This window comes from Herpailurus yagouaroundi, unplaced genomic scaffold (assembly GCF_014898765.1).
Source record: "Herpailurus yagouaroundi ecotype Mexico unplaced genomic scaffold, PumYag 29, whole genome shotgun sequence".
Taxonomy (NCBI): domain Eukaryota; kingdom Metazoa; phylum Chordata; class Mammalia; order Carnivora; family Felidae; genus Herpailurus; species Herpailurus yagouaroundi.
This window is the reverse complement of record NW_024412377.1, coordinates 50,458,287-50,478,088: the sequence shown is the minus strand read 5'-3', so window position 1 is coordinate 50,478,088 and position 19,802 is coordinate 50,458,287. Positions and strand designations below refer to the sequence as shown.

The 19,802-nt window shown below is 35.9% G+C and overlaps 1 protein-coding gene across 1 annotated transcript in view; it reads left to right on the top strand.

Annotated features, from left to right (window-relative positions):
- The window catches only part of RNF145 (ring finger protein 145), a 57,960-nt gene that overhangs the window by 18,986 nt on the left and 19,172 nt on the right, over positions 1–19,802 (top strand). The window contains exons 4-6 of the mRNA XM_040443459.1: positions 9,460–9,551; positions 16,635–16,870; positions 19,599–19,774. Coding sequence (XP_040299393.1) covers positions 9,460–9,551; positions 16,635–16,870; positions 19,599–19,774 — 504 coding nt within the window. The remainder of the gene's footprint in view (positions 1–9,459; positions 9,552–16,634; positions 16,871–19,598; positions 19,775–19,802) is intronic.

The window sequence follows — 19,802 nt, the reverse complement described above, 5'->3', positions numbered from 1 at the left end:
TTTAGTGGTGTAGTGATGAAAGTCTATAGCTCTATTTTTATATACCGTGTTGCCATCCAGGCTTTTTTAGAGATCAGAATTCTGTTATATAAAGATAAAGGTGACTGTGACCATGTCAGGGGTAAAGGAAAGCCTTTTTCTGACCATTCTTCTGGTGGCAGTTTTAACTTTTGATTTTTAGTTTATGGGAATGTTTTTTTCTAATGTTTAGAGTTTGTTTTTATTATAAGATCAAAGTTATTTAAAATAGTAAAAATAATTATAATAGAATTTTATAATAACACACATGAAATACAAAAACATTTCTTTTTTCTTTTTTTTTTTTTTTCATTTTGATCCTTATCCCAGTCCTTTGGGATTTATAGAAGAAAAAATTGAAGTGGGTGAATAGCTGGGAAGGAACAGTCTCAGACTTTAATTTGAATGTAGGTTTTCTAATTGCTAGTTTAGTCCTCTTAGGGAGACAGCATGGTTAGTGGGAAGAAAATGAGTTTTAGAATCAGACTGTGTTTGAACTAGTTCCCTACTTAGTAAAATATATTACCTTGGCAAGTTGTTTCTTTGAACTTATAAAGAAAGATAATGCCTATCTAATGGAGTTAGTTTTGATATTAAACTAACAAATTTCAAGAAATGAAATATTTTAGTATTTCTTTTCTTAGTATAATATTTATTACATGGTGCTGTCTCACAAAAGGTTAGTAAAGATGTGTTATCCTTGATTAATTATTCATAATATGTCACATTTATAAATATTGAGGCTTAAACATTACATTTATAAAATATTAAGGCTGAAGTTTTTAGTTTTAAAAAGCATAATTGTTCACATTTCATGTAGCAACTTTATAGCTATCCTTTTTTTTTAAGTAACAGTTTTATTGAGATATAATTCACATACCTATTTAAGGGACACAGCTCAGTGGTTTTAGTACACTCACAGAATTTTACAGACCATCACCACACTTTAGTTTAGAACTTTTTTTTTTTTTTTTAACGTTTATTTATTTTTGGGACAGACAGAGACAGAGCATGAAAGGGGGAGGGGCAGAGAGAGAGAGGGAGACACAGAATCGGAAGCAGGCTCCAGGCTCTGAGCCATCAGCCCAGAGCCCGACGCGGGGCTTGAACTCACGAACCGCGAGATCGTGACCTGAGCTGAAGTCGGACGCTTAACCGACTGAGCCACCCAGGTGCCCCTAGAACATTTTTATCACTCCAAAAAGAAACCCTGTACCTGTCAGCAGTCACTCACCATTTTCCATTAATTCCCTTGCCCCCAGCCTAGGCAACTGTGAGTCTATTTTCTGTCTCTATGGATTGGCCTATTTTGGACATTTCATACAGACATATACAGTGTGTGGTAATTTGTGCCTGGCTTCTTTTAATTAGCATGTTTTCATCCATGTTGTAGCAATTGTATCAGTATTTTGTCTGTCCAAATCGTATTCTGTTGGATGAATATTACTGCATTTTGTTTATTCATCCATCAATTGATGGACACTTGGGTTCTTTCCACGTTTTGACTGTTACGAATAGTGCTGTGAACATTATGAGTAGGCTTTGTGGACATGCTTTTTTTTTCTTGGGCATATACTTTGGGGTGGAATTGCATTTAACCTTTTGAGGAACTGCTATACTAATTTTCTGAAGTGGCTTCAGTATTTTACATTTCTACCAGTAGTGTGTAAGGGTTCTAGTTTCTCACATCCTTGCCAACACTTGTTGACATCTGTCATTTTTAGTATAGCCATCATAGTGAGTGTGAAGTGACTATTTCATTGTGGTCTTGATTTGTACTTCCCTGATGGCTAATGGTATTGAGCATCTTTTCATATGTTCATTAACCATTTGTAAATCTTTTAGAAAAGTATTTATTGGGATCCTTTGTTAATCATTTAACATTATTATTATTTAACATTATTTAATCATTATTATTATTATTATTATTATTATGCAGTTGTAATATAACTCAGTTCTAGCTAGATACAACTCCTTTATACAATTATACGATTTACAAATATTTTTTACCATTCACTCTAGTCTGGTTATATCAAGACAAAGTGTAGTATGGTTCTACAAAGGAGAATCGATACTTGGATAATTTAAATAATTAACTTGGTACTTGAAAAACTGGCTATAGGATAAGTCATTTGGAAATATTAATTTCTTAAATTGAAAATTTCATAATCTTTTAAAAAGCTGAGTTTCTATTTTCCCTTAAGACATGTATTTAAGAAATAATGAAGCTAATTATCCTTAAGTGAATAAAAACTTGTTTAGAGTATGTCTAGAATGGATATAGCTTTTAGTTCAGAGAAACTAAACTTTTGAAAATTCATGGCCATAGTTGGTATAGTATGAACATTTAATATTCTGTTTAAGCTTATTAGAATTTGATAAATTTCAAGTTCCTTAATTCTTAAAATTACTAAACTGTGCTTCTCATTTTGAGTGATGTAAGGAATGTATTTCCCAGTATCAATCCTACTTTAAAATTGAAACTATCCAGTGGATTATTTATCGGGTGTTAAGTTCTTTGTAGATTTTGGATACTAGTCCTTTATCCAGTATGTCATTGCAAATATCTTTTCCCATTCCGGCGGTGTCCTCTTAGTTTTGTTGATTGTTTCCTTTGCAGTGCAGAAGCTTTTTATCTTGATGAGGTCCCAATAGTTCATTTTTGCTTTTAATTCCCTTGCCTTTGGAGATGTGTCGAGTAAGAATTTGCTGCAGCTGAAGTCAAAGAGGTTGTTGCCTGCTTTCTCCTCTAGGGTTTTTTTTTTTTGTTTAAAAAAAAAATTTTTTAATGTTCATTTAATTTTGAGAGAGAGAGAGCAGGAGTTGGGGAGGGGCAGAGAGAGAGGGAGGGAGACAGAATCCAAAGCAGGCTCCAGACTCTGAGCTGTCAGCACAGAGCCCAACGCAGAGCTTCAACCCACAAACTGCAAGATCATGACCTGAGCCAAAGTCGGACGCTCAACTGACTGAGCCACCCAGCCGCCCCTCTCCTCTAGGGTTTTGATGGTTTTCTGCCTCACATTTAGGTCTTTAATTAACATTTTGAGTTTATTTTTGTGTATGGTGTAAGAAGGTGGTTTAGTTTCATTCTTCTGCATGTTGCTGTCCAGTTCTCCCAGCACCATTTGTTAAAGAGACTGTCTTTTTTCCATTGGATACTCTTTCCTGCTTTGTCAAAGATTAGTTGGCCATACATTTGTGGGTCCAATTCTGGGTTTTCTATTTTATTCCATTTATTCCATTGGTCTATGTGTCTGTTTTACAAGAGACTGTGAAATACAGAGAACAAGCTAAGGTGGGGGGAATACAGTGATGGGCATTGAGGAGGGCACTTGTTGGGATGAGTACTGCTGGGTGTTGTATGTAAGACAATTGGGCAATAAATTATATTCACACACTAAATAAATAAAATTGAAACTATCCAGAACTACAGGGAAAAAAGAAAAACTATAACTGACATGACCATTCCTATGAGGGGTGTGGTCTTGGTTTACATCACAATTTTTTTTTTGTAAATGTTTTAAGCTCTAATATTCTTAAATTCTTTGTTTTATTGTTAGATTTATGAACTATCATATCAGTTTTGTGTATGTATAATTTAAATTAGAGCCCATGGGTTTCACAAGATTGAAAGCATACTCCTTTTCATCCTAGTCTTGGGTATGTAAGTGTTGTTTCAAATGTAAAACTTTCCCAAGAGTTATTTATGTGTGAAATGTAGATAATTAGGTCCCCATTTCATGAAAGCTTGTCTAATTTTTTTTTTTTTTTTAAGCTTGTCTAATTTAAAGTTTCTGTATTTCAGGACTGTTAGCATTTTGGGCTAGGTCTTGATTTGCTGTGGGGGCAGTCTTGTGTATTACAGAATGCTAACTTGCCTCTCTCTGCTCACTAGTTTGTAGAGCACCACTCCCCAGCAGTGCTGAAACCAAAAAGCACCCCTAATTGCCAGTGTGATCTCCTGGGGAACAAAATTTTCCTCAGTTGAGAACCACTGCTATTAGATAAAGGAATTGTTAAAATGAATTTTATCATTATATACTTAAATTTTAATTTTGATGGGAATAAAATTGACCCATTTCAGTATTTGATATGTTTTCTTCTTTTGAACATTATCAGATCCAGACGCTAAATATTTGAGTAGGGGATCAGAAAGCAGCTAAAGAGAGGGGCAGGGTGGCTGAGATGATTTAAATAATTAAGCCCTGAGTAAATGAACTATTATTATTCAATTACTGGTACATTTCTTAGGGTGTAGTAGGTACTCAGATCCAGGGGTTGGACATCTCAGTATCTGGGATCTCTTAAATTGAGCGCAGTGCCTTATGTTTGCACATATTCCATAAGATAACTTCAAGGGCTCACAGCTTTATTCTCTGTAAAAGTAGATTAGGTTTCTTTGAATTAAACCGTTTGAAAGCTTTTAAGTGGCCAGAATGTACAGATTGTTCCTAGGTTGTTTAGGTTGCTTAAGAGAGTGTTACAAGGTCAGTTGGTGAATTGGTAAGCTTCTAGGTTTTATTGTTGTTACTTATTCTTTATAACTTGTATGCTTCTCTTTATAGCAAGTATTTTCCTAATTGCAAGCTATCCTTGAGGCCCTTTAGATGTATCTTACACACTCCTCAGACCCAAAGCAATTTCAGTCACTGGAGAATAGGCTATCATAGGGAACTAGAGAAGTAGATTTTCAAAGTGTTTAGTTTATTAGTGCTCAGGATTGATGTCAGTATTGCACAAATTGCACAAATGAAAAAAGTTTAGGAAGGGAAAGATTTAATTCAGTTACAAGTAGATGGCAGGGATTCTTGCTTCCTACCAACTTAATACATTTTACTGTTTAAATCTCCTAAATTGAAAAATCAAATACTGGGGGCGCCTGGCTGGCTCAGTTGGTGGAGTGTGCAACTCTTGATCTTAGGGTTTGTGAGTTTGAGCCCCAGGTTGTGTGTACAGATTACTTAAAAAAAAACAAAATCTTTTTTTTTTTTTTAAAGTTTATTTATTTTGAGAGAGAGCGCATGTATGTGCAAGCAGGGAGGGGCAGAGAGAGAGGGAGAGAGAGAATCCCAAGCAGGCTCCATGCCAGTGTGATTTCCCACAAACCATCAGACATGACCTGAGCCAAAATCAAGAGTCAGATGCTTAACCTACTGAGTCACCCAGGTGCCTCCCCACAAAAAGTAAATCTTAAAAAAAAACAAAAAACAAAACCATATACTGCTTTTGAACATTTCATCTGATTCAGTCTTTTTTTTTTTAAGTTTTTTTTTTTTTTTTAATTTATTTATTTTGAGAAACAGAGAGGTAAGAGAGAGAATCCCAAGCAGGCTCTGCACTCTCAGCACTGAGCCTGATAGGGGGCTTGAACTCAGGAACTGTGAGATCACGACCTGAGCTGAAACCAAGAGTCAGATGCTTAACAGATCGAGCCACGCAGGTGCCCCTGATTCAGTTGTAAAATAGTTACTAAATTCTATTAAAAATTAGAATTTCATGGCTATTGCATCAGAGTAATTTTTGGACTAAAATGACTCATGGAATTTTGGATAATTCCTTCTCTGGATTCTTTTTATTTGGCTTTCTATCTTGTTTATTTATATTGTGAATGACCCACTTTGTTGAGAGACTAGTAATGAAGAGTTTACATTGTCAGCATGAGATGCCGGGAAGTTGTTCATAACTTGGAGATCTTTGTTCAGATACTGATCCATGTTAAAGTTCTCTTGTATAGTTTGGGGTGCAACAATGCCCAGATTCTTCTTTCAAAAGGGACAGCTCAGTAGTGGCTCCTTGGTGAGACCAGTAGTTTAGCCCTCATCAAAGCCACTGCCCTGGCTCTGGCAAGCCAAGCTCAGTGGGACCAAAGAGGGACTACAGACTTTCTGGCCTTGGCCGTCTTTCTTGAGGTGGGGCTTATTGATGAGTCAGCCAGACAGGAAAGATTGTGAAGGACCATCTTGAGAGACAGGAGTGGAGCAAAGGAGAAAGGGTCTGAGGTACCTTGAGAAGATGTTAATTTCTGTGGTAGGATGATTGTTCCAGCAGCATTGAGGAGGGGTTGCAGCATTGAGGAGAGCTGTTCTCTTAGGGTTCTAGAGGAGGGCAGCCCAGAGAGCTAGTGGTAAGAAGCTGTTCAACACTGTGGTGTTGTCATTAAGGCCTAACGGTTGATTATTCTTTTGGAAGACAGATCTCCCTTAGTCCCTATAATTTCACTAAATCACAAAGTCACGAAATACGGAGAGTGAAAAAGAGAAAAAAAATCATTCTATATTAAAATTTTTTTTTTATATTTTTATTCATTTTTGAGAGAGAGACAGACAGCGGGAGCAGGGAGGGGCAGAGAGAGGAGACACAGAATCCAAAGCAGTCTCCAGGCTCTGAGCTGTCAGCACAGAGCCCAACGCGAGGCCCTGAATTCACAAACTGTGAGATCATGACCTGAGCTGAAGTTGGACACTTAACCGACTGAGCCACCCAGGCGCCCCTCATTCTATATTTTTATAGCATTTATCACAATTATAATTATTATTGTAATTGTAATTATATAATTGTAATTATTAGTAGTATTAATCTAGTAATTGTAGGTCTCTCTTCCTGGTTTGTAAGCTTCATGCTAACAGGAATTGTTACTTTCCTGTCTACTGTAGTATTCCCAGAGGGTAGCAGTGTGCTAACAATATATTATGTATATGGTATATTTTTTGTGAGGCCAAAAAACATGGAGAATGTGGATTTTCCTTACAGGTTTTGTTATGTAAAGTCAGAATTTAAGATTAGAGGCTCTAAAGAAGACAAAGAAGTGCTAAAAAATAAACTAAAGTAGGCTAGGAAATAATGCAAAACAATTAACAAATGTCTCGGCAATAAGAAATTCTAGAGTAATGGGTTTGCTGAGTTATATATAAAACATCAGTAATATGATGACAAAAGCAAACAAGGGAGAGAAAACATGTCAGGGAGACCAACTCTGCAGTTTCCACCCCCCACGTTACTAGGAAAGATTTCCTGGGCACTGAACCCTTCGGGGACACCTTTTGGCTCTTCCCCTTGGGGATGGAATTCCTGTAGTCACCCCATTCCCTTTTTATTGAAGTGAAATTCACATAAAATTAACCTTTAAAGTGAACAGTTCATTGGCATATAGTACCTTCATAATGTACAACCATCACCCCACGATAAAACCCAGTACATATTACGTCTTTTCCATTTTCCCTCCCCTCCCCTCCCCCTCAGCCTCTGGCAAGCATCAATCTGCTTTTTGTCTTTGTGGGTTTCCCCTCTTTTAACTGGATCTGTTGGAGAAGGATATGAGATGGCCACAAAGAAATTATTTGCCTTCAGAGGTCTTGGACTCAGAATTAGAGGTCTTTTAAATACGAATTTATTTGGGGGCGCCTGGGTGACTCAGACAGTTGGGCGACTGACTTAGGCTCAGGTCATGAGCTCATGGTGTGTGGGTTCAAGCCCTGCATCAGGCTTTGTGCTGACAGCTCAGAGCCTGGAGCCTGCTTCAGATTCTGTGTCTCCCTCTCTCTCTACTCCTCACTCGCCTTGTGTTCTATTAAAAATAAATAAAGACTAAATAAACTTTTTTAAAGATAAATTTTTTCTTTAATAGCATTTTCAAAGACTTCATAAATTTTAAGTGATATTTATATGTGTATTTTATTGTAAATTTCATAATTCTCTTAATTCTTCAGTTTTCTGTCCTAAAACTTTGTAAAATGTAGTAATTTTATGTTGGTGGTTATCTAGTAAGATAGCATTCAGATATTTATATGTTATTTGCATGTGTAGCATTTGTACTTCTCACAGGGTTTTGAGCACTGACCTCTGGACTGAGTAATCCTTTGTTATAGGGCTGTCCTGTGCACTGGAGATAGGATGTTGTGGCAGCATCTTGGCCTAGGTGCTCGGAGCACCCCCAACCCTTTAAATTGTGACAGCTAAAAATGTCTTCAGACAGTGCAAAATGCCCCTTGGGGTCAAAATCACCCCTGGTTGGCCAGCACTGCATTAAAATCATTCGTCTTGAGGGGCGCCTGGGTGGCTCAGTCGGTTAAGCGTCTGACTTCGGCTCAGGTCACGATCTCACAGTCCGCGAGTTCGAGCCCTGCGTCGGGCTCTGGGCTGATGGCTCGCAGCCTGGAACCTGCTTCCGATTCTGTGTCTCCCTTTCTCTCTCTGCCCCTACCCCGTTCATGCTCTCTCTCTCTCTCTGTCTCAAAAATAAATAAACGTTAAAAAAAAATCATTCGTCTTGAGAATTTCAGTAAAAAGAGACTATTAATATATTATTTGTCAGAAGTGGTCATCATAGAGTGATAGAGGAGAATTACTAAATCTCCCATGAATTTAGGTCCATTATTGATTTTTGTAAATTGTCCCCCAAACTGCTTCTGTTCATAAAACTTATTTTGGTTTTTTGACAGTATTCTCCTTTTGGATTATGTAAGGGTCATTTCTTGTTTGGCTATGCTACACTAAAGGAATTCAACTTGATTGCCTAATAGGAAGTAATTTCATGGAAAAAGTAAATATAGCTGTGGGTTTGTTCAGAAATACTGAAACATTCAGATTCTTTTAAATACAGTGGATAAAGCATTCAATAATTGAAGAAAAGGAGAATTTTTTTACACAGTTTCCTTACGATGATGTCAAAAGAACTTAACAGTCTTCTAGTATTACTGTTTTAACTTGCTGATAAATTAAATTCCCCCTTTTTGTGCTTCTTGGCTGTGCACTGAAAGTTCTGTTTTCTCAGTGTGGAAAGACTTTTTTTTTTTCTCTACTTATTTCTCAGTAATCACATGTCATTTAACATCATTTAAATTTTAAAAGGAATATTTGATGTGATTTAAAATTTGATTCAAAATAAATCTGTAGCCTACTTTATTATAAGTCTAATTATAGATTCTTGATAGAGTTGAAAGTGACAATTTTTAAGGATTGTCCTGTGAGCCAGTTTTCTATTTAGTTTGTGATTTTACCTATAACTAAGAATAATTGGGGATAAAACTTTGGGGAAAGTAAGATAGGTGGGATGGTGGAAGAGAGCCAAAAGGGGAAATTTGATGTAATATTATTGGGTATTATCACTTAAGTAATAGGGTTGAGGGATGGTTTCTCAAATGTTTTTTTACTGGGAATATTATTTAACAAGGCCATGGGAAAAAAGAAAATCCCACAGAGTAGATTTTTGGCTGTCTTCTCTGCATAGTAAAATTCAGATGCAGTAAATTCTGATCCATGCGTGGAAGAAGGAAATGAAGACCATCTTTACCTAGTTTTTTATACCTAAAATTTTCCTTAATGTAGATGTGGAAAGAAGTGTTATTAACATAATATGCTTTTTATAAGAATACTGTGCTTTAGTTGCTATTCTTTTCCATATGTGCTTGTTATGTATCTCTTATTACCATTTTATTTATTTAGGGACTACGTCAGGAGTGAACTGGAGTCTGCCTATGAAGGACCAATGTATTTAGAACCTCTCTCCATGAATCGGTTTACCACAGCCTTAATAGGTAAGTATTAGAAAAGAATTGAAAGTGTAGGTGGAGACCAACCTTACTTATTATTTTTTTACATGCTAATAATCATACGTAGCCTATAGTTGCTTGTGCTTTTTTAATGATATTTTAACGATTTAGAAGGTTAATTTTTAAATAAAGCTAATTATTATTTTATAAGATTAAAATTAAATATGTAATGTCTTTATTGTTATTGAGAGCCATCACTGTATTCAAAAATAAGTTGCCAGAAATGTCAAGAACTTGAGACCTGATTGAAATATTTAGGTAGTAGAATGTTAAAAATAGGAGTGTTAGCTAAGACCCAAAAATAATATAGAGAGTCCCAAGTGATGTACTAGACCCTGCCTACCATGCCAGAATTATACAAAAGGAAGTGAGAGAAAATATATTTTATGACTTTTACACTCACCCATATAGAGGGTCTTGCAAAATTAAATGTTGGAGATTAAGGAGAATTTCTTTAGAGAGCTGTTTGCTCTGAAATACCTCCCCAGCCATTCACATTTAGAGAAGTCAGCAGAAGACCATTTGGAGAGTCACATGTCTTCTGCGGTTTAGGGGGGGGGATACTGTGAACTGACCCACACTTTGAAAATCTAAAGCTGCACCTTCCAAAATTAGCCACATATGGGGTACCTGGGTGGCTTAATCGGTTAAGTGTCCAACTCTTGATTTCAGCTCAGCTCATCGTCTCATGGTTTGTGAGATTGAGCCCCACGTCAGGCTCTGTGCTGACAGTGTGGAGCCTGCTTGGGATTCTCTCTATCTCTGTACCTCCCTCACTGTTTCTCTCTCTCTCTCTCAAAATAAATAAGTAAACATTAAAAAAATAAAATTAAATGTAGCTATCGAGCTCTTGAAATGTGGCTAGTCCAAATTAAGATACACTATAAGTGTAAAACACACATACCTACTTTCTAAGACTTAGTACAAAAAAGGATGCAAAATGTCTTTTTTTTAATGCAGATTGAATGTTTTTATATGATAATCTTTGGGGTATGTTATATATATTTATTGTTAACATATATATATATGTGTGTATATATATATGAGTGAGTTGGCTTGCTGTGAGTTTTCTGACTATGGGCATAGTGAAAATGTCTTTTGGGGTTCTTTTGTATCTTCTAATCTGGGTAGGCAAAGGATGTTAATTTCTTGTGAACTAGTTAAGGGCCCCAAGAGTCTATGGGATTTTTTTAGGTCTTTCTAAGAGGGACTTTAGAAGGATAAGGCTCCAACAGGGATTGAACCTCCAAGAGTTCAGCAAAGAACCAGAAACAGCCAGAGGAAGGGTACATAACAAATACTAAGGGTGGGAGAGCCACCGTGATAGGAACAATCTGAGAAGAACCCATAAAAATGCTCAAGAGAAAAGAGGATAAGTTTTAAGTGTTCCCGCTTCAGGGAGCACCAACACCCAATCTCTGTAAGAGCATAGTCCAGTAAGAATTTCCTACTACCCACTCTCCTTCTTTCCTACATGCTTCAAGCCTAGGTAAGTCAGGAAGAGAGGGCAGTGGTGCTGGCATAGAAAGAGGGCAAAGCCTGCCATAACTTCTTCATCCCCCTCACAGTTGCAGGTTTTCCATCTATAGTCCCATAGGAGGCCTGAGCTAACATAAGGGAAAAGCCTGAACTAAATCAGTTTCAGAGTTTTAGTCATGGTCAATTGGGACTGTGTAACCTAAGTTAGATTAGAAAAGTTATAGGATCTGGCTTAGGGGCAGGAGAACACTAAACTTCACAGAGTGGATTTTAAATAATTTTTTAATGTGTATTTGTTTTTTGAGAGAGAGAGAGTGAGTGAGTGGGGAAAGGGCAGAGAGAAGGAGAGGAAATCCCAAGCAGGCTCCACGCTGTCAGCAGAGCCCGATGCAGGGCTTGATCTCACCAACTGTGAGATCATGACCTGAGCTGAAACCAAGAGTCGGATGCTTGATAGACTAAGCCACCCAGGAGTCCCTTCACAGAGTGGATTTTAAAATCATTTTCCTTAGGATTTGCTTAATAACGTTCTCTTTTCCTTAGCTTACTTTATTATATAAGAATATAGTATGTATTACACATAACATACAAAATATGTGTTATGTTATTGGTAACAATTCCAGTCAACAGTAGGCTGTAGGCTTTAAGTAGTTAATATTTGGAGAGTCAAAAGTTATGCAAGCATTTTCAACTCTGCATCCTTGAACAAATACATTGTTGAACAATGTTGAACATTGAACAGCCCTTGCATTGTGCAAGTGTCAAGTGTATTTGAAAGGTTAAAGAGCTCGTAAGGTATTATTTTTTATTCCGTGATGGATGCAATATAGTACAAACTTGAAACATTTCCTTAAATTTTTGCCATCAGTGGTTATGATACTCTGTTTACTCAGCTAAGATTCAATTAATTGGAAATAAAATCCATAAACTTAAGCACTATATTTTCTTCCAATTTGGATTTTAAAGGTACTTTCTATTTTCTTCTGTTTCATTAATGAGCTTTTAATGAAAAACTGAGTAATATTAATATGCCATCATTTCTTAGAGTTGCAGACTTCTGGGAGCTATTTCTAATAGTGGAATCCTGAAATCCAAAGATTACTTTGTGATTTTGATTTATTCAGAATTCCCAATTGGAATAGGCACATCAATTTAAACAACTTCCCGTTCTTTTGGAGCTATAGGAAAGATTTCTGCTCCTTCCTTTTTTCACCTAAATAGGAGAAGTGGTCTTCTGTTAAAGAGAATCATAGCATATGAGTCATAGTCTTCTCTGAAAGAAAATGAAGTCTGCAACCCCAGAGTTGAGCACTGAAATGTGTTGGCATAGATTTCGGGGAATTTTCAGAGTGTAGAGGAAGTTTATATCATGCTGAACGGGAAATTTAAATACCATAGCTGTGAGTACAGTGAAAATAAAATGTGTGAGAGTGAACATTCCTAATTATTCCTAGCATTAAAGCATTTCCTCTGAGTACTTTCTTTTCGAGTTTTTGCTAATTTTTTAATCAAAGAAATACGCTTGTTTTTAAAAGTTGGGACCTACCAGTTTTATAATAAACACTGGCTCTCTTCTGTACCACTCTGTTCCACGTTCCTGTACCAGCTCCCCACAGGCCTCTCCTTTCTAGTCACAGCTGTGTTGGCCCTGCTACTTTCTCTCTTGGCCCTCTCTAGAAATCCTGTGAACTGGGTAATGTTCCTCCTACATTGACCCCCTAACTTTCTTACTGTTCTATTTTCCTTTTTTTCTCCCCTCTCTGTCTTTTGTTTAACCTTCTGAGATTTCCCAACTTTATCTTCCAGCCCTCTTATTGTACCTTTTTTTTGTTGTATATTGTTAATATCCATGAGCTTGTTTTCATTGAAGTTTCTTTTTACTGTGAGAGTCTTTTATTTCTTAGGTATATCACTTATCTCTTTGAAGCTTTCTTTTATTCTTGAATTATCCATTTCCTCTGAGATCTTTTTTTCTGTTTTTTTTGGTGTTTGTCTTTCATGGGATAGTAGTGTTTCTTAAGCCTGGATTTGATTCCTGGTTATATTTGGTAAAGATTTATAAATACTGATTTCTAGGCCTCATCTGAGGCTGACTAAACCATAAATTTTATTTAAATATCTGGAGGTCCTTAGCTGATCATTTGTATTAAAGTGAGTTAAGTTGTTGATTAGAATCTCTTTAGGGCTTACCAACTGGTATGTTTCACAGTTGATGTTGAAGTGGGATTGGCTGTTTTTGAGTATTTGTATGTCTTTTCACTTGGACTTGGTCATTTTCCCCACATAGGAATCTTTGTATTCCCTGTAGGGGAGGCTGATGTCAGTGACTAGAATGGGTAACAATAAACATGGCAGCATGTTTGGATATCTAGAAAGGTTTCATCTCTCAGGGTGCAGACTTTTGTTTTAATCCCCTCTTTTCATTTGGGCATCTCCTCTCTGCTCAGGGCTGTGCATGGTCATGTCCAGGTGCCTGTTGCAGTCTCGCCAGTAAACCTCAGTCTTCCCCCCAGGGTGGGGGAAAGAGTAATGGCTTGGCTTAAAACCACAGTTCGTTGCCTCCTATCTCTTTGTTTTCTGTGCTCTAAAATGTTGTTCTCATATCTCACTTGGTGGCCACTCCTCCTGTTTTGTTTTGCTTTTATTTATTTTTTTTTAGTATTGTGGGTTTTCCTCCTTTTATACATTTATGAATATTTTTCACATTATTTAGATATCAGTTCTTTAAAGGCTAAAATTAATATTTGTGGGAGAAAATACCACATTATAACATGGTAGATTGTTAATAAATGTTTTTAGCTTTGTGTAAAAATGGTTGCCATTTTTGTATTCTTGTAACAGTAATACAGATTGAACACAAAACAAAAATCTCAAAGTATTGTTTTGCCCTTCATTGGCAAGAAGGAAGAGAATTTGACTATATGATTCTTAATCTGGAAGATAACATGTTCAAGAATTTTCATAAAATTTTAAAAAGAGCAATGAGAGGAGACTTGTCCAGTCAGTGAAATGGGACAGTGGACAGTGTGGTACTGTCATCAGAGTAGAGTGTTGAAAAAAGAAAAATAGTAAATTCTAGGGTGCCTGGGTAGCTCAGTAAGCTAAACATCCAACTCTTGGTTTCAGCTCAGGTCGTGATCTCATGGTTCCTGAGATTGAGCCCTGCATTGGGCTCCCCGCTGTCAGCCTGGAACCTGCTTGGGATTCTTTCTTTTTCTCCTCCTCCTCCTCCTCCTCTTCCTCCTCCACCTCCTCCCTATCTTTCTCTCTCTCTCTCTCTCTCTCTCTCTCTCATTTTTCTGCCCTTCCCCCCTCACATGTGTGCTCACTCACTCTCAAATTTAAAAAAAATAGCAAGTTCTGACACAGACTCAAATATACAAAAAATTTGAAGGTATACTAGAATGGCATTTCAAAGTAATAAGAAAAGAATTGGATGATGCCAGTAGCTAGTTTTGAGACAACTGACTAAAACATCTGGAAAAACACACTTAGATCTTTTTTTGTTGTTGTATATTTTTAATATCCAGGAACTTTTTTCATTGAATTCTTTTTATTATGACAGTCTTTTTTTATTTCATAGATATATCATTTATCTCTTTGAAGCTTTCTTTTATTCCTTGAATTATCCATTTCCTCTGAGATCTTTTTTTGTTTGTTTTGGTTTTTGTCTTTCATGGGACAGTAGTGTTTCTTAAGCTTGAATCACCTGGTTATATTAAGTGAAGATTTATAAGTACTGAAATTCTAAAATAAATTATTCTAAAATAAATTCCAATTTTACCTTATTCTAAAATAAATTCCAAATGTATTAATTTTTAAATTAAAGAATAATAAAAGAAAACGTAGGTGGGGCACCTGGTTGGCTCAGTAGGTTAAGCATCCGACTTTGGCCATGAGGCCATGATCTCATGGTTGGTTCGTGAGTTCGAACCCTATATCAGGCTCTGCAGACAGCTCGGAGCCTGGAGCCTACTTTATCTCCCTCTCTCTCTGCCCTTCCCCGCTCACACTCTGTCTCTCTCCCAAAAATAAATAAACATTAAAAAAAATTTTTTTTTTTAATGTACATGATTACTTGTATAATCTTAAGTAGGAGAACCCATGTGATTAACCATGGCACCAAAGGTAGAAACCATGAAGGAAAAGGTTTGATAGGTTTGACTATTTACAGTAAAAACTTCTGTAAGAGAAAAAATTATTAAAATATTCAAATAATACATTGGGAAAATATAGTCATGTGACAAAGGAAATTAATATCTTAGTCAAAACATAGAAGGCTACATTCCCCAGTAGAAATGACCAAAGAATGTAAACAAGCGTTTCACCAAATAATTGCAAATTATTTTTATGTACTTATTTGTAATTGGTAATCAACAAAATGCAATATTTAGAAAATCTTAGGAAATATTCCTTCTTTAAATTATTTTTACTGTTGGCAAGTCTGTAGAAAAATGCGCACCCTGTACCCTGGGTGTTTTGTTTCTGTAGGGCCGTCTGATTGTATGTGTCAAAGTCTTAAAGGTTTCTTCTGACTCAGTAATTACGCTTTTAGGAATTTAGTCTAAGAAGATATTAGGAAATGTGCTCCAAGTATATGAGGATGTCATAAGCGTTAAACATCAGGCTTATTCATAACAAAGCATTTTATAATTATGAACTATTTGAAAACAGCCAAATGCTAATACTGTTTCATACACATTCAGTGTAATATACCATACAACTAAAAAAAAAAAAGTGTATATGTTTATTGGTATGGGGAGAGCTACATGGATTATATGTACTAACTGAAAAAACTGTAGTGTGTACACTGTAATCTCATTTATATAATAAAACATTTGTATATTCACTTGCATAGAATAAATCTGAAAACAGTATGAATAGCTAATTTTTGTTGAGCACTTACTAGGTTTCAGACACAATGCTTAGACTCTCTATGCAGTGCTTTAATTGACCAAAGATACTGGACTATAAGAAATTGAGTTTTCCCTTTTTATTTCTCTGTATTTTCTAACTTTTCTATAATGATCATGCCTAATCATCTGAGAAGAATTTGTTGCTTAAACAAAGTTTTACTTTCATTATTGAGTCCTTTGGGAAGGCTTGCATGATCCTGTAAACGTAATTAAAGCTTGAAAATCTCAATGAATTTTGTCGCATCATGATCTTAGAGAAGTAACTGTATCTCTTGGATTTTATGCTTTTACCTATCAACCAGAACAATTAAATATTGATGGACCTTTGTGAAAAGAGCTATATGTAAACAGTAGTAATTGAATTATTATAATACTGAGCTAGACATTTAAAAAAACGTTTTTTGTATTATATATGTCATCTGAAATGTGATGAAGACTAGTGGATATTTGTACTGCTTTTTTCAGATCAGTACCTAGGGAATTGATGCTCAGAATTGACGGGACATATGAATATGTAATTATGGTCAGATGAGGTAAAAATTTGATTTAGACTGTTACCTAGGAGATCTTAATTAGACTTTTTCAAAAGCTGTGTCATCATGCTTATTGGCATTATCTTTTGCTTTTATTTTGTGAATACCAAATCTTAAATGCATTCTCCTCCCCATTTTAGGTCAGTTGGTGGTGTGTACTTTATGTTCCTGTGTCATGAAAACGAAGCAGATTTGGCTGTTTTCAGCTCACATGCTTCCTCTGCTAGCACGACTCTGCCTTGTTCCTCTGGAGACCATTGTTATCATCAACAAATTTGCTATGATTTTTACTGGATTGGAGGTTCTCTATTTTCTTGGGTCTAATCTTTTAGTACCTTATAACCTTGCTAAGTCTGCATACAGAGAATTGGTTCAGGTAAGACTGACACCACACACAGGTAGATAAAATTCTGCATAAATACTAGTTATATTAAAGGTTTAGCTCCTTGTTATTTCAGTCATGGTTATGGTAACATTCTGTTGGACAGTTTTTAAATAGCAACCTAATTAGGAACATGTAAGATTTTTTATTATGAAGTGTTGTATAGAGAGGCAGTAAAGGGATTCTGTGGAAGCAGAGTGTCTGGGTTTTTACACTGGCACTGTTGTTTACTAGCTGTGTAACCTGGGGATAGTCACTTAAGTTGGTTTATCTATAAAATGGAGCTAATAATAACAGTTGTACCTAACTCATAGGGTTAGGTGAGATTTAAGTGAGTTTGGTGCCAGGCAGACATTATTCTGTATGTGTTGAGTATTATAACAAAGACCAAAGTAATACAGAATTGAAAATCTAGGGGTCAAATCCTGGTTTTTCTCCTGGTTATAGTCCTGTGCCTACAGTTATTTCCCCCTATGTTTGCTTAATTTATGTAAACTGAGAAGTTAAGTTGTTTATACTATGATGGATTTTGCTTAGATAAACTGATTGCCAACATGATGTGCTTCTGCCTTATCCTGCTTTTTTTAACCTTTGCTCTAAAACAGATTATTCCCAGACAGAAACAATAGATATTTATCTATTTCCATTTGCCTTAATTGATAAGTTTCAGTATATAAAATAGATACTAAAACTGACATTGATATATAAAAACAAAATGTTAAAATGGACATTCTTTTCTACCTTTCGACTGTGTGTATGTGACCTTAAGGTACAGGATGCTCTCAGATTGACCAAACTGAAACTACTAAGTGAAGTGGGTTTTGTTGTTGTTGTTGTTGTTGTTGTAGCCCCAGGGACAGATTTCCCAGAAAAATTTCCCTCTACTCTTGGCTTTAGCCTGATTCTGCCTTCATTGTTCATCTTATGTAATGATTAACTTGGGCAGTTTTCCTAAAAGTAGGTCTTTCAGAGAAGAGGAAGTTATTTTCACACTCTGTGAAGAGCTATTTCATGAGGAAGCACTGTACTTCCATTCAGAGTAAGAATGACTAGTGTTTTTCTTTGAATTCAGTCTTGTGGAGCTATCCTAGTTTGTAGGAAAACAGTAGGCAGTAAACATTAATTGGATGATGTTTTATCATCATAAGGACAGAGCCCTCATTTTTCAATGTCATGTTTACCTTCTTGGTTGCCATAAGATTCATGCATCACTTGATGTTGTAGTTGAAAATAAATTATAGGTTATAAAATTCACAACCTGGAAAGAATTGGATAGGCAAGAAATGGAAACTATCAGGCTTTTTAGTCATGTTTCTTGAATGGAAAGGAGGAAAAATACTCTCTACCTCTCAATGATCATTTGCTGCTAGTAATTATTTTGCACGTAGTTGGACAATTTGCTTTTTCTTTAAATATTTTCTAGTAGGGGAAAAATAGAAGTTAATCTTGACTAGATTTTAGAAAAAGCATTTGAGTTACAAATGGAATTTATCATTTTTTTATTACTAAAAGTATTTTTTATAATTTTTAAAAGAATGTTTATTGTTGAGAGAGAGAGAAAGAGTGTGACAGGGGGAGGGGCAGAGAAAGCGAGACACAGAATCTAAAGCAAGCTCCAGGGTCTGAGCTGTCAGCCTCAGAGAGGCTGTGAACTGTGAGATCATGACATGAGCTGAAGTTGGATCCTTAACCGATTGAGCCACCTAGGTGCCTCCAGGTGAAAATAATTTAAATTTAGAATAACTTGCAAGTCAGTGTATTTTAACTTAATGCTTAAAAGATCTTTATCTAGAGATAGGTATTAATTAGAAATCAGAATAACTTGAAGTCAGTGTATTTTAAGATATTTGTAGTTTATTGAAGCATTCTGGTATCACACTGAGAGTTTGTTTCAGCAAGACCATTTGGCTCTGTAGGTTATAGTTTATAGCCTGCCTTGGAGAACCCTGTTGTGTTACCAGGGTCTGGTCCCTGGCATAGTAACTCTAGAAACTTGGTTACATTGTGCTCTTCGGCTGAATCAGATTATGAAAATTGATTCTTCCTAATCAATCTCATAAGAGATTTTACAAACTAGAAAGCTAATTTACTTATTAGTAGATTAATAAACTTTTTTTACATGTACCTTTTTTCTTGGTGTTAAGGCACTTGACAAACCAAATAAATTGAGAAATGTTGTTTGAAAAATGCATAGGAGGAACAAGGGGAATTGATTTATCTGGGGAAAAAAAGACTTGCTAACTGTTTTCTCTCTCCAGTAAACTCCAGTGATTATTCTGTCTTCATCAAACTGTTTCACCTATAAAATTTCCTGACTAAATCCTGAAAAAGTCTTCCTTTCATATTGCCTGTTTTTCTAGCCACTCAAGCACTATTGTATCATTTAAGGTAGTCCTGATTGATCATTATGATTTACAGATGAGTCAGTTTACAACCTGCCTTTGATGTAATTTTACTCTGAAAGTGACTTTACTCTGAACCATAAGGGGAATTTATGGTGGTCATTTGATGAGCGTGTGTCGTGTTAACAATAATGAAAACTCAGTGAATTTTTAAAAATGTGGTACTTAGTGACTGTATAGAGAAAACTTTAAAGGAATTTATCTGAAACAACCTTACAGTGAAAAAAAGCTATTTTATTTTTCTCTGTATTACTCTTTTATGTTTAAATGTGTTTGTTGAAGTGATACAAGATGTTTTCCTATCTTATTTTCTTACTCAGGTAGTAGAGGTATATGGCCTTCTAGCTTTGGGAATGTCCCTGTGGAATCAACTCGTAGTCCCTGTACTTTTCATGGTTTTCTGGCTCGTCTTATTTGCTCTTCAGATTTACTCCTATTTCAGTACTCGAGATCAGCCTGCATCACGTGAGAGGCTTCTTTTCCTTTTCCTGACAAGGTAATTAATGAGAACATGTGATACTGTA